Source organism: Hippopotamus amphibius, chromosome 13 (assembly GCF_030028045.1).
Source record: "Hippopotamus amphibius kiboko isolate mHipAmp2 chromosome 13, mHipAmp2.hap2, whole genome shotgun sequence".
Lineage (NCBI taxonomy): Eukaryota > Metazoa > Chordata > Mammalia > Artiodactyla > Hippopotamidae > Hippopotamus > Hippopotamus amphibius.
This window is the reverse complement of record NC_080198.1, coordinates 38,226,497-38,241,247: the sequence shown is the minus strand read 5'-3', so window position 1 is coordinate 38,241,247 and position 14,751 is coordinate 38,226,497. Positions and strand designations below refer to the sequence as shown.

General features: G+C 51.3%; 2 protein-coding genes across 12 annotated transcripts in view; both read right to left on the bottom strand.

Moving 5' to 3' along the window:
- Window positions 1–3,737, bottom strand: part of QRICH1 (glutamine rich 1) — a 46,019-nt gene extending 42,282 nt beyond the window's left edge. For 2 of the 8 annotated variants that reach the window (XM_057705212.1, XM_057705208.1), the window contains exons 1-2: window positions 3,576–3,737; window positions 2,085–2,143 (exon numbers count right to left, since the gene is read on the bottom strand). The gene's annotated coding sequence lies outside the window, so the exon portion shown is untranslated. Of the gene's footprint in view, window positions 1–2,084; window positions 2,144–2,918; window positions 3,267–3,575 lie in introns of those variants that run through there. The other 6 variants (XM_057705209.1, XM_057705207.1, XM_057705213.1 and 3 more) reach the window with 4 other exon arrangements.
- A 1,178-nt stretch (window positions 3,738–4,915) lies between these two features.
- On the bottom strand, window positions 4,916–12,492 carry QARS1 (glutaminyl-tRNA synthetase 1). 4 transcript variants are annotated; one of them, XM_057706523.1, is made up of 24 exons: window positions 12,339–12,492; window positions 12,046–12,193; window positions 11,562–11,671; window positions 11,330–11,405; window positions 11,053–11,117; window positions 10,441–10,494; window positions 10,253–10,313; window positions 9,855–9,926; window positions 8,763–8,848; window positions 8,511–8,597; window positions 8,031–8,130; window positions 7,839–7,917; window positions 7,649–7,757; window positions 7,419–7,549; window positions 7,220–7,312; window positions 6,970–7,107; window positions 6,795–6,882; window positions 6,562–6,705; window positions 6,352–6,456; window positions 6,070–6,162; window positions 5,828–5,955; window positions 5,668–5,734; window positions 5,468–5,593; window positions 4,916–5,053 (listed from the first exon to the last, which is right to left on the bottom strand). In XM_057706523.1, exons 1-24 carry the CDS (start codon window positions 12,453–12,455, stop codon window positions 5,003–5,005), a joined length of 2,328 nt encoding a protein of 775 aa, XP_057562506.1. In that variant the 5' UTR covers window positions 12,456–12,492; the 3' UTR covers window positions 4,916–5,002. The 4 variants fall into 4 exon arrangements, with proteins under 4 accessions (XP_057562506.1, XP_057562508.1, XP_057562509.1 ...); XM_057706525.1 differs by lacking the exons at window positions 11,562–11,671; window positions 12,339–12,492 and having other exon boundaries at window positions 12,046–12,100; XM_057706526.1 differs by lacking the exons at window positions 11,562–11,671; window positions 12,046–12,193; window positions 12,339–12,492 and adding an exon at window positions 11,944–12,023.
- Window positions 12,493–14,751: the final 2,259 nt, after the last annotated feature.

Below are 14,751 nucleotides of genomic sequence, written 5' to 3'. Positions count from 1 at the left end.
ACTCTTAAAGATACTAACCCACCACAGGGTTTGTGATAGAAATTATCCCATTAGGACATTCATCTGCCCCATGCCTTCACCAGAACGAGAAGTCCTTGATTTAGGGGAATTTTCACCATGGTTCTAGTTTTGGACAACATGCTTTACACCAGGAACTTAAACTCACATTCCTACCAACGACTGGTAAGCTATAACCTGGCACAACTGTTTGCATTATCTAGTGAAGCTGAAACATCTATTCCATATGACCCAGCAATTCTATCCCTAGATGTACATGACACACACCTACACAAAGGCACTTAAACAAGAATGTTCATAGTAGCCCCAAACTGGTAGCAATATAGATGTCTATCAATAATAGAATGAATAAATTATGGTTTATTCAAACAGCAGACTACTATACAAAAATGGGACTGAACTACAGCTGCACACAATGTGGATGAATTTCACAAGCACAATTCTAAAAGAAGATACAAAACATCATAATTCCCTTTATATAAAATTCAAAATTACCATCGAAGTCAGAATAGTAATTGTCTCTAGGCAATGAGAAGCTGTGACCAGGAAGGGACCCATGAAGGGTTCAGAAGTGCTGGCATTGTTCTACTCCTTGAAGAGGTGCTAGTTACACAGTGGTTCACTTTATAATTTTTCATTACATTGTATAGAGATCAACTGAATTAATATTTATAGATAGATATTTCACAGGTACATGCAAAAAAGAGCTTTCTGACACAGCCCACCAGCTCTACCTACAATTTTGCCCTAGCCTAAAGTGTGACAACAAAGGACCATTCTTTTCCCCTTTTCAGCAAAGCAAAGGGTTAATCTATCGTTTCTTCATGTACCTACAATTAGAAAACACAATCCAATGTGACAATCACGAAAAAACTAGTGAAGCATTTAAGTGAAGTCTGGAAAGGACTTAAAACATCTGGAACAAAATGCAGGGCAACTACCTACAAAGAAACTGAAAAGGACAGGCATTCATATAACACTTCATTCTGAGGCTGAGAAATAAAAGACCGTTACAAATAAAGGGTGGCCATTTAAAAAGTAGACAAACAAGTGATTTCCCAGGTGGCACAGTGGTTAAGAATCCGCCTGCCAATGCAGGGGACACGGATTCAATCCCTGCTCCGGGAAGATCCCACATGCCGCGGAGCAACTAAGCCCATGCGCCACAACTACTGAGACTGAGCTCTAGAGTCTGAGAGCCACAACTACTCAGGCTATGTGCCACAACTACTGAAGCCTGAGCGCGCCCAGAGCCGGTGCTCCACAATGAAGACTACTAGCCCCTGATCTCTGCAACTAGAGAAATCCCGCGAAGCAGCGAAGACTCAACGCAGCCAAAAAAAAAAAAAAAAAAGACAAGCAAGAAGCTTGGCACATCAAAGACAAATTTGTACTTGATTAAATTAAAAGACATGCAAGCCTGAAGGAAGAAATCCCTGATTCTGAAGCTGTCATGATGGAGGACAGCCACACTCAGAGCCCCTAACTTTGGTAACCTTTTGGAGCAATTCAAATTTATATGTAACTTCAACCACTATTTGATCTTTCCTTTAAAATCGCAACATAAGTGGAAAGGGGTTATGGAAAGGCACAGAGGTACACAAATTATTCATCACAGAAGACTGGAAGTAGGACATCTTTTAATAGGTAAATCTTAGTTAATGAGCTTATGAAAAAATATTATCTACAGACACCAATTTAAAAGGCAGACCTCAAACGTAAAGGTTAAAAATTCCAGAAAAAGTAGGCTTAAATGCTATATTAATATTTTAAGTGTATCCTAGGTAAAGTTGACTCCTTATCTTTGAACCATTTGGATCTTTAGGAAAGCTGATGTCTTGTCATGCTACAATCTGAAAGTTGCATTGACTTATATTTTATGAGGGAAAGACTGTTCAAGCAGCAAACTGGCTGGATTCAAAGATGCAGTTCTCCCACATATTCAATTTTCCAGCACCTACTAGTTTCTGGCAGAGAGCACCCAGAATGATTGGCAGGATTTGTAATGTTTCAATACCAGGAAAAAAACTGCACACGTTTCCAGCATGTGAATAATTTTAACTCACCAGTCACCACGTTGCATGCATTTCTGCTGCTGTCCTGAGTTCTTAAGACTTGTAACATTCTGAAGAAGACAGAACAAAGAAGTTCCTTCCATCCTCAGCCTCTTTTTAAATTTTAACTTTGTTCTTAAAATAGAATATATTAGGAAAAACTATCCCCATCATTTTGAAATTTGATTGCTAATTTTAGTTTCTCTTATCTTCTTTTTCCTTAAATTTAATGAAGCAAGACTGTAAAACATAAACTAGCAGATATTTGTCTTAGAAAAAAGAAGTACTTATTTCTCTGCACAAACTCCCCTGGCACCATAACACAGTGCTGGGATTAAAAAAAAAAAAAAAAGCTGAAAAGGATTTAAATCCTATATCAAAAGTGCCTTTTGCAGGCAGATTTCAGCAACTGCTGCTGGGGATCTTTGGAAGTACAAAAGAAGGCAAAGCACTGATTCTCAGGTTGTTCGGGGCAACTTTTTGGATGAGCAACAGCGGGCCCTTTAAACTAACAGAGTACAAGTAAGCCCCTCCCAACCAAACAGAGGAAAAGGCTGCAGTTCAGGATTTAAAGTGGCATTTTAGAGCTTGGGTAGCTTCACAGCGTCCATAGAAGTGGATCCCCTTCCGGAGCGCACAGAGGTGACGTGTAAGAACTGCGCTGTAATGAAAAATTAATTTCTAATAACAAGAAAGCAGGTACCACTAAAGAGCCTTTTAGGATTTGCCTTCCCTCCTCAGCACAAAGAATCAAAACAAGGTGAGGAAAGTCGAGGGGGTTCGCTGCCTTCACAGAAGAACAGAGCTCGGTTTTAGAAACAGGGTAGCACCCTCCCAAGCACCCACCCTGTACATGGGCCTCGAGACACCGCTTTCTTAGAGGAACGAGCAATCTCGCCCACTTCGCAGAAGAGCGGGGCCGCAAGCCAGATCGCAAAGCAGGTTGGTTTCTCCTCAGGCCTAGGCCCCGGCGCTCCGGGGACGTCACCTGAGCAGGAAAGGTCCAGCCCACAACCTTCTTCAAACTGCAAGCTGTCCACCCGCCGCCCCTCCCCGGAGCAGCCGTGCCGCCACCCAACAGCGGGCCGCGCGCCTGCCCGCGACCCCCGACTTCGGGGCGCGCGCCCCAGGAAGCCGCTCTGGCCCACGGGCCGCAGCTCCAGGAGCCGAAATATCCGGACCGGGAACGCGCACGTCAGCGGCCACGCGCACCAGGAGGGCCGAACAGCGCGCGCGCGCTCGGGCGTATAAACAGGCCCGGCCGCGCGCGCCCACCAGCGCGCATTCGCGCGCCGCGCCCACCCGAATCCCCGAACCGCCCCTCCCCCACCCAAGGGGGCGGGGGCGCGCGAGCCCAGGGACGTTCTCGGCTCCGGAGCCGCCCCGAGGTCTCCTGGGCCCAGCGGCAGCGGCCCGCCCGCCCCCGCCCGCCGTTGTGTGGGGTGGGCCCACTGTCTCAGGCCCGCAACTCCGCCACACCTCTGCCCCCACTGGAGCCCTCACCCGGCGACGTCGCCGCCACTGCCGCCGCCACCGTTCTACCCGCCGGCCCCGCCGCACCCCTCGGGGCCCAGGTTCTGCCGTCGCCGCTCCAAGACCGACAGGATTTTCCCCTCACAGCTCCCTGGGCGCCATCTTACATTCAACCCTCACAGCCAATGAGTGCCGAAAGCCTCTCTCGCGATAATTGGAGCGTCGAATCCCGCGAGAATTAAGGCTGCCTCCTGGCCAGACTTAAAGGGAACGCTTCTGCCCAGGAGAGAAGCCGAGCCTGGAGTTGCGGTAGCGGCAAGAGCCCGGGGTGTAGGGCGGGGAGCCCCGCCTTCAGACGCCCCTCCACGTGGGGCGGAGCCAGGGCCGGAGATCAGCCTGGCCCTGGAGCCTGGGCAGGCTGGGGCTTGAAGCTCACTCTCAGGACCCTTCTGCTGCCAGCCCAGGCCTCCTTCGCGCAGCCTCACGCGGTGCGGAGACCGGCCTCTTACTTAAGGTGGCCCTCACAGCCTCTGACCTAGGCCCGGCGCTTCGAGCCGTACCCCACCTGGCAGGCCCCGGATCACTCTCCTCCAGGACTCTCTAGCATCTGGGACCCACCCCTCACCCTCTATGTGCCGTCATCCTAATTCAGCCTTCCGCAGTCCAGTCCACCTTAAAGCGGGCCTCGGATAGCCTAGTGTTTGTATACAGGGAAAATGTGGAGGGTGTTAAAGCTGCAGGCACACGCGGGCCTCGCCAATAGCCCACACTGGCCCAGAGGGGCATAGATTGCTATAGACTCTCTCTTAAAAAGGCGTCTGGACCTTCCTCCTTCCCTGGCAAACTCCTAGTCCTTTGGGGTTCCCCTCAGGTGTCACTTCCTTAGAGTAGTCTTCTGAAGCTCAGGCTGAGTCAGAAACCTCCTCCAGCCTCACACAGGCCCCAGGGAGACATCTGCACGATGGCTGGTCACCCTCTGTCTCCCCAACTAGATAGTTGACTTAGGAGGCCACCACACAGGTCTTCCTCATCTCACTGTGCCTGGCACATTATAGGTACTCAATAATTATTTTTGAATCACTGGATTAGGAGCCAGGCCTCTCCATCTGCTTAGGCATGCAGGCAGACACAAACCTTCCATGTCCCTCTGACACAGGGCTCCTAACAGTGCAGTAGCACCCAGGACCCACCATTCCCTCAGACCAAGTGCAGAAGATAGCGAATCAGGCCCAGGCCGCTGCCCTTAAGCATCAAGAAGTGCACCAGTGGTTTCAAAGCTATCAGTGCTGCTGTGTGCAGGGCAACTTCCCCCCACCCCCAGCATGACTCTAAGGCCCCTGGGTGCTAGATCAGAGATAACACACAGACTGCAGGGGAAATTAGCTGTTCTTTATTGACATGGAGTCTGGATACCCCTAGCCTCCAGAAGGATGAGGTAGGTCCACAGGACTTCCAGTTCACACTTTTCCTGGGTCCTCCTTCAGTGTGACGGTCCGGTTGAAGACAAACTGGAGGGCAGGGGGGAAAGAATGACCACCAAGCCAGAACCAGGCCAGGAGGCCTGGGTGGGTCTCACCAGACACCCCACTCCCACACTCACTTCATCACAGAGAAGCAGAGGGCCAAGAAACTCTAGTTCTCAATAACTTTTTGACTTTGGCTAAAGCACTGGATGGCTCTGGGTCTCCATTTTATAAGAACCATAACCATCCCTATGCCTGCCCACTATCTTGAAGAATAAAAAAGGAAGGGTTCATACAAAATTTTGTGCATGGACTTAACCTCTGAGCCTGTTTCCTCATCAGTAGAACATGAACCCCACCTCAGGTGGTGAAGATTAAGTAAGGAAATGTCAGCTAAGTGCTTGGCACAGAGAATGGCAGCCACCACCATCATTGTTGAGGAAAGGTAAATTCAAGCACCTGTCCCTGGCGGCTGTCTGGATCCACGGAAAAGTAACCGAGCCGCTCAAATTGGAACTTGTCAAAGGGCTTTGCCAGAGCCACAGAACAGTCGACTAATGCTGCCTCCACCACCTGTAGCGATGCCTGTGGGCAGAGAACTCAGGTGGCCATCCAGCCAGAAAGGCCCACCACCCTCACCCCATACCCCATGAGCCTACCGGGTTCAGGTCACTTAAGAATCCACCAGGCACCTCAGCAGGATCCTCAGGGTTCTTGTGCTGAAATCTGCAGCCAGAGTGAAGGTCAGACTCCAGCTGGGCAGCTACAGCAAGCAATGCCCATCTCGTACCTGCCCCAACCCCTGCTCTGTTCACTCACAGTCGCTCGTAGAGGCGAATCTCACACGTCAGAGGCTGTGACACCCAGTGAATAAATGCCTTGGGCTTTTCTCCAGCATCTGCCCGTCTGCAGATCACCTCAAGGCTTTCCACACAGCCACTGGAGCTCTGGAAGTCAAGGGGCCTGCACTCAGACTTGGAGACCACTACCAGGACTGCAGACTGCACCCAGATCCTCACCCCAGCAAGCACTGCGGTAAGAAGGCTGTGGCTGGCTCTCACCTTCACAACATGCTGCAGCTCGATGACGTAGCCTGTATGCCTCAGGCCCACAGGCTGGCCCCATGCCAGGCGCTTATAGCCTGGCTCTGGTTCCTAGAGGTAGGAAGTGGGGTGGACACAAGAGGCTGCAAGGGTCAGGCAGGTACAAGAGGCTTCCCCCACCCCTATGTCTAGCAGGGGTTGGTTTGAATGAAGCAGGAAGTAGATGGTGTGATAGGAGAATAGATAAAAGGCCCTCAGGACTGGGCTCAGGAGCAAACATGACCCCCCTCCCCAATTCACCTCTTTGAAGTCAGTCCTTTCAATGAAGACAGTGGGTCCAAAGGAAATCTGATGGAAGCCCTTGGTCTCATTAGCTGGGAAGTTGGGCACCTGGATGTCCAAGGACTATAGCAGGAGATAGTGTCTGAGTCACACTAAGCATTGGGATTCCTACACTCAAACCCAGGTGCACCCCTCAACATACACACACACACTCTGAAGCACACTTACCTTGGCAGCAGGAAAATTGGTGATGACCACCTGTAATGGCTCCAACACAGCCATGGCCCGAGGGGCTGTGTCATTCAGCACATCACGCACACAGGCTTCTAGCAGATGTGGTTCCATTGTGGTCTGTGCCACTGTCACTCCCACCTAGCAGGGAACGTCAACATCAGTCACAGCCACAACCACATACTGCTATGCTTAGCCCCCACCTGCCCATTCAGTCCACTGGGCTATACCCGAGCACAGAAGTTGTTGATGGCCTCAGGTGGGAAGCCCCGCCGTCGTAAGGCTGTGAGTGTGAAGAGCCGTGGGTCATCCCAATCCCTATGGGCAAGGAGAGGGTGAGAAGGCCTTTGGCAGCACGTGCTACTAATACGACCAACCTTCGATAAGCCAAAAAGTCACACCTACCGCACAGCGCCAGCTGCCACAAGCTGGAGAATCTTCCTCTTAGAGACAACAGCATAGTGCAGATTGAGGCGGCCATACTCCCACTGCACAGGACAATAGACATCCAGTGCATTGCACAGCCAGAAGTAGGAAGAGCGTCTGGGGTGGGAGGGTAGAGTCAGGACTGGCCACCTCCAACCAGGGAGAGACCGCAGGAAGGGCCGCTGGAATCCCATTGGCCCTCCCCTCCCCATGGGCCCAGCTCCCTCACCGGGCCTGGAATTCCTTGGTGCAGAGTGAGTGGGTGATATGCTCGATGGAGTCACAGAGGCAGTGTGTGTAGTCATAGGTGGGGTAGATGCACCTGCAGGGCATAGGCAGTGGGCCCCACCATCCAGCCCCATTCTGCCCTACCCATGGCCCACCCGCCACTCTACAACTCCGCAACCCCACCCCAAGCTCACACCCACCAGGTGTCCCCTGTGCGGTGGTGCGGTGTATACTTGACTCGATAGGCCACAGGGTCCATCTTGCCATCCTCCATCACCAGCTTCATTCGCAGTGTTGCCTCACCCTCTGCCAACTTTCCCTTGCGCATTGCCTGAGTGGGAGCAAGGGCTGAGGCTGCCACTCAGCACAAGGACATCACATTCTCAGCATCCTGGCCCACTTAGATCCAACTGCACACCCAGAACCCCACCTCGAAGAGCAGCAGCGACTCCTCTACGGGACGGTCTCTCCAAGGTGAGGGCAGTGGGCTGTGGCCCTTGAGCTCCTCTCCTCGCTGGTGGCACACATAGGCCTGACCCCTATAAGGAAGGGGTGTGAATGCCCAGCATGGCTGTGCCCTGGTCAGCCTGCCTGGCTCTACAACATGGCCCTAGCCTCACCTGCGGATAAGCTCCTCCGCCCACGCATACAGCTGGTCAAAATAGTCAGAGGCATATGTCACCTTGTAAGGTGTGTAACCTGAGGCAGAATGAGACATATCAGCAACCAATCAGGAACACCCAATGGCAGGCCATGGCCCAGAGAGAGGTCCACTGATAACCAGTTCTGCCCAGGCCTTCCCCAATCCATACCCAGCCAGGCCACCATGTCACAAATGGCAGTGAAGAACTTTGCTTCCTCCTTCTCAGGGTTGGTGTCATCAAAGCGCAGGAAACAGATCCCATTGTTGACCTAGGAGAGTTGAGTATCTGTGAGCTCCCACATCATCAGCTCCTACAATCCAGTTCAGCAAACTGGGACATTCTCAGGGCTCTCCATCAGAGTTGAAAATATCTTTCACTCACCTTCCTGTATTTAAATGCCCTAAACAAGGCATCTCATACTAATGTGGGACACAGCACAGACTTTCCTTAAGCCCAAGAGGTTGCACTGGGAATTTCCCCAAATTTGAACCCACTGCCTCACCAAGAGCTTTTTCTCAATGAGCTCAATTGGGTGGATTCCTAGATATCTGTCACACATTTCTGGGCTCTGGGCAGGAAAAGTAGGGATACCCAGTCATAGGAGCAATAAGCAGTCACCCTGCTTGACAGGCCCCCAGACACACTCACCTTGGCATAGCCAAAATTGAAGTTGATGGCTTTGGCATGTCCAATGTGCAAGATTCCATTGGGTTCTGGCGGGAACCGGGTGCGTACCTGAGATAAGGGGAACGGAAGCAGAGAAATCAGGTCAGAGCTCAGACTACACTAAAGGATGACCCTTCCCAGGGAGGCCATGGTGATAGGTAAGGTGAAGTAGTATGGAGGCAGCCCCAGGCAAGTGATGAGGGCACTAGCTTGCCTGGTAATACTCCCACACACCTGTCCTCCAGTGATCTCCAGGTGCTGCTTCAGTAGATCCATGGTATGTGGAGTTGTCACATAGCCTGGGGTCTTGTAGTTTTCACCTGCCAGGGCCAGAATAAGCCAGATGGCACCAGGCTGCAGCCCAGGGCTCCCTACCACAGGTACCTGGCTACAAGAATTGCTATTAAGATCCAGCTCTCTTGGGGGGGAATGAATTGGGAGGTTGGGATACCAAATTGTACACTCTAAATATATGCAGTTTATTGTATGTTAACTGTATCTCAATCAAAGGTCTTAAAAAAAAAAAAAATAGGATCCAGCTCTCCACAAGAAAAGGAAACCCTCTTACACTGTTGGTGGGAATGTAAATTGGTGAAGCCATACGGAAAACAGTATGGAGGTTTCTCAAAAAACTAAAAATAAGAGTTGCCATATGATCTAGCAATCCCACTCCTGGGCGTATACCCAGACAAAACTATAATTTGAAAAGATACATGCACTACTATGTTCATAGCAGCACTATTCACAATAGCTAAGACATGGAAACAACCTAAATGTCCACCAACAGATAAATGGATAAAGAAGATGTGGTATATATACAATGGAATATTACTCAGCCATAAAAAGGAATGAAATAATGCCATTTGCAGCAACACGGATGGACCCAGAGATTGTCATAATAAGCAAAGTAAGTCAGAAAGACAAATACCATATGATATCACTTATATGTGGAATCTAAAATACGACATAAATTAACATATCTACGAAATAAGCAGACTCACTGACACAGAGAACAGACTTGTGGTTGCCAAGGGAGTGGAGGGGTAAAGGAGGGAAGTATTGGGAATCTGGGATTAGCAGATGTAAACTATTACATATACGATGAATAAACAAGTTCCTACTGTAGAGCACAGGGAACTATATTCAGTATCCTGTGACAAGCCATAATGGAAAAGAATATGAAAAAGAGTGTACAAATATGTGTATGACAAAATCACTTTGCTATACAGCAGAAAATAAACACATTATAAATTAACTATACTCCAATAAAATTAAAAAAAAAAAAAAAGATCCAGCCCTCCACAAAGTTGCAACCTGCCTGCTCACCAGGCTTATGGAACTTAAGCGCTTCGCCTCGGAGCTGCTCCATCAGAGAGAGGGTCTGAACAACAGCCTCACCTGCAGAGAAGAGACCAAGGAAAACTTATTCTCTGGATATAGCTACCACATCCTGCTCAGCGAGGTGCCTGTCAGTACTACCTACATCCTGTAACCAGAACAGAACTAAGCAGTCCCCTCTTCTCCCAATCTCCAAGACAGGAGATACAGAGCTAGACTTCTCAGCCCTCCTCTGGCCAGTTTCTGGGTAAAGGAAACACCAGAAGTTCCAGTCTTGCAGTAGAAGACACAGTGTTGACAGCAGAGACTGAGGACCCTGAGGACCCATCAGATGGAAAACCAAGAAATTAAGAAATTGAATGTGACAGGAGCCTCAAGGCTCTCACCGTTCTCCACCACATCCTTTGCTGTCCTCCGGTCTGTTTCTTCTGGCCGAGGCTTTGCCACCTGAGAGAAGTTCAAAAGTTGGGTCAAGGTCTCCGGATCACTGGGGTCAGATACTCCCGTCCCCAGCCTAAAGTCTCACCCTACCCCCACCTCATCCCCAGGGACCCAGGACCATGCTCAGCCCCACCTTGGGCTTCTTTTCCAGATCAGTCTCCGTCTTGGGACCCAGAAGGTGGAGGACCTGAGCAGAGACCAGAGTCAGAGCTAGGACAGGAGCCCATGACTGACCCCACCCACCCACCTAAGAGCTTCTTGGCCTGTCTACCAGCACCACCTTGAAAAACCTACCTAGCCCATCCCACCTCTGTTCCTCACATGGTTCTGTGATGTGGCCTCAAATGCTCTTTCCCTCCTGAGGATCCATACTGGGCTCAGGTAACAAAAACAGCCATTTACAGAGAAGAACTGTGGGCCAGCATCAATATAAGCCATCTACCTCAGCCATCACCCTCTTGTGATTCTCTGCCAGTATCCTGAGATGAAGGCTACATCACCCCTATTTATAAGATGAGGAAACTTAAGTTCAGAGTAAAGCAACTCACCCCAAATTAGGCACAACCCAGAGGTCCAAGTCTTTCATTGTCCACCCAGGTGCTGCCCCCTCTACCCCGGGCTCTACTATCCACCATCAGAATAGGAATAGACTCTCTTCCCCTCCCACCCCCATTTATCCCTCAGTGGACTCTAGACACTGTCTCTAGCAGGGTCTTTGCCTGCTTCAGCTCAAGGAGGCACCCACCTGCATGTCTACTTCGTGCTTGATCATTTTGCCATCTGCCCACTTGAGCACAGCCCGAGCCTCTCCTAGAAACATGGGCAGAAGGAGCTTCAGAAAGGCAAAGCAAGACATTTCCCACCCTCTTTCCCTAGAAAAGGATCTGGCTGACCTCAGGAACCACAGGCAGACCACTTTTAAGCTGTTCCCACTCCTCTTCCCACCTCCCTCTCAGTCATGCCCACAAGAGAAGCCATGACCAGAGAGAACAACATAGTCCCTTGCCCCAGGCCCTGCTCACCCATCAGCAGCCCCATGTTGAAATGGTAACGCTCTACCAAGAGCTTGGGTCGGTGGCGATTTATGGCAGCCTCCACCTACAGAAAGCCAAACCATGTGGTTCAGGAAAGTGTCCTTCAGAAATGCTCTAGGAACATACACACTCACCCTGGGTCTTCCTGGTTGGAAGAGCTGAGCCACTCCTTTTCAGGGTCAGTACTAAGGAGGCAACCGATGCCTGGGGAAAGACTCACGGCCTCCTCAATCTGCTCTGGGGTCACCACAACGCCCACTCCACATTCCTGCTCAAAGTCCACGGTGTCGATGGGGTCCAGGGGATGACTTCGCACATACTCAAGAGCAGCTGAAAACCAACCAACGAGTTTGGAGCACCTCAACTCCAAGAAGTAGGAAGACAGGGTCTTAATCCCATCCATGAAACCCTAATTAGTTTGGTCTCCTGAGAAATTAAGTCTTACACCTCTAGAGAAGCCCTGAGATCACAGAAAAGCATGTGCTCTGAAGGAAGCTCTCACTTAGACCTAGAGTTCTCTAGTCAGACTCACTGAAGTGGCCCTCTCCATCCCTCAGTGCCAGGGCCTGGGTTTAGAGGGGAATGCAGAACTAGTAACCTACAGAAACGCTGCGGGGCTTGTCAGAATGGGTAGATAGGGATCTTGGCTGAGAGGAGGAGCTGGAGGTGGAAGCGGCAGGACTTCCACAGCTCTGGGGTCTCACCGCTCAGCTGGGTCTCTGTGTGGATCTTCCTATTGGCTATGTAGCTCACGAGGAAAGAGAGACGCCGGGGATCCCGGAGTCGGGAGGCCAAGCCATAGAGCAGGGTGCCGGTAGCTTTGTCGATGGTGGAGCCCAGAGTCTGCTGCGCCTGGGGTCAGAGGGGTCAAGAGATAAGCCCCACGCCCAGTAAGAAAGACCTGAACATGACAATGTGGGTTGATCGGGGTTGGGACCCGGCCTGGCGCTGCGTTGGGGCACAGCCGGCAGTCCAGGCCAGGGACTTCGGTTCGTACCTGGGTCGCCGCCTCGCGCAGCTGCGCGCTCAGAGCCGTGTTCTTAAGCGTCTCGCGGGCCTTGTGCTCGCTCAGACCGAGGCCGGTAAAGAGAGACAGGGAGTCCAGAGCCGCCATTGCGGGCACGCCGGAAACGAAAGAAAACTTTGAGGCCAATCTGCACGTTGGCAAAGGCTCACTGGCCAATAGGAGAGCTATGCCGTCAGGGAGAGCCAATGGTGTCCTTCCTTGGCGAGAGGGGGCGGGGCTCTCCAGGGATGTCGGCGCCATTTAAAGGGCAGAGGGGTGCATTTCTCATATTTGCGGGCGCTTCACTTCCGTCTGCGTGTTCCAGGTTACCAGGAGGGGCAGAGGCGACGGAAATTTAGGGGATGATTTGCCGCGGACCTGGAGGCAAGGTGTTCAGGACCAAGGCAGGAGGCAAACATGGGCATGGCCCTTTGCTCTTCGACTTTTCTCCTTCAGCCTTGGAAACCTCGAGACCATCCTAATTCTGCTCTTGGGAACAAATGTGAGTCCCTATCGTGTTTCTGACGTCACAGCTTTAGAGTTGTCATGGAAACAGTTGAACAAAATGAAGCCCGGGAAATTCTGTCAAGACTGCAGCACAGAGAATGTCTGAAATGGCCCATCAGTGGGCCCCAAAGGCCGGCACTTTTCAAGCACCCACCTGGACATGCACCTGGCAGGGAAGGACCTCACATAAGCTCTGTGATTTGGTTTAAAATCTCCTGTCTGGGAATTCCCTGGTGGTCCAGTGGTTAGGACTCTGCCAAGGGCCTGGGTTCAGTCCCTGGTCAGGGAACTAAGATCTCACAAGCTACGTGGTGTGGCCAAAAACACCCCACAAAAACTCCTGTCATACTTACCCCCCTTACCAAAGCATGCATACGTCAGGAAAACCACAAGCAGATTAGACCTTGAAATTCATGTGCAGCTGTTTGACAGAATATTTTATTGAAGTTGGGATAGGGTGGGACAGAGGAGGTAGAATAGTCATGATGATGTGCTTGGGGGTCTCCCCAGTCTCTCATTGGACTTCCAGGACCTGCTGGGAATCATCAGGCTAAAACTGAACATACAACCTGTTTTCTTTATGGAACTGGAGCTGCTGGTGGTGAGATGGTGAGGAGATGCGCAAATTTGGATTGGGAACTCAGGCTCTTATTAGAGGCCTTGTCATCCCTAATACTCCTGGACCCTCAAGCACTGGGCAGGATCCTGACTGAAGTCTGTACCCATAGTGTGTCCTTATTTGTGGCCAACCCTACGGCCACAAATGAGCAAGTCCATTTGTGGGGCCCACATGACGACCACATGCCAGGTTCTGCCCAGTGCTACACGCCGCATCAGTATCCAGATCCAGTTCTGTGTTGGCTCCCCGTGGCCCCTTGGTCCCAGCCTGATGCCCAGCCCAGCCAAGGCCAGGAGCTGGCAATAAGCCGGAGCTGCAGTTCAGTGGCACCACAGACAGGCACTAAGAAGCAGAACCATAGCCACACCAGCCCTGTGCTAAGTCCACAGCTGCAGATGCCTGGCTTACCACAAAGATGCCTATGGTGAGCAGAGTACCATGCTGCCCAAGGATTCATTACAGCACCATCACCACCAACACTAAGTCTTGCAGATCCGGTGACGGCCCCCTCCATGGGGTCAGGGCCTGTACCCTCTTCTCTGGTTTCCTCATGGTGCTGACCCTGTGGTTCAATGTCACAGGATGAGGCAGTCACCCCTACCAAGAATGCCACAAGTAGCAGTGGCAGGCTAGCCATTCCTCTGGAGCCCTTTGACTTGCACAGAGCAGAACCATGAAGTTGGATGGGTCCATCCCTGGGGGACTGGCTTGCTTGTATAAGCCTCTGACACTACTTCAAAGAAAATCAAGAAAAAAATGAACACAGAGAAAAGCCAGGCAGAAGCCAGCAAGGCCCAGCTGTGGCATGGGAAAAAGCAGGGTCCAGCAGCCAGGCCTACGGACAGGTTCCTGTGGCATAGGCTGACAGCACAGAAGTAGCAGTGGCAACAGTGCTGAGGGCCATGGCAGCCTTGTGCAGATGTCCCAGAAGGGTAACGTGGCAGGCTCAGCAGCAGCAGCAGGGCTATGGTCACAGGTGGACAGAGCCCCTTGAGCAGTGTATCCAGCACATGTAGACCACCAGTGGCCAGACACTTGGGGCTACACACAGTGAAAGCCCAGCACAATTCTGTTGCAGCCCATGCCTAGCAAGCCCTTCAGCAGTGTGCCAGCACCAGCACCCAGCTTGGCAATTGCACCGTTACTGCAGGGCCTCACACCCAGCTCTCCAGGCCCCTCTCCATGGCCAGTAACCCCACATGGCCCTTGTGCTATTGTCCCAATAGAAAAAAAACATTGGTCACAAGGCTAGCTTTCTCCAGGAGCGCCTTCTGCTCA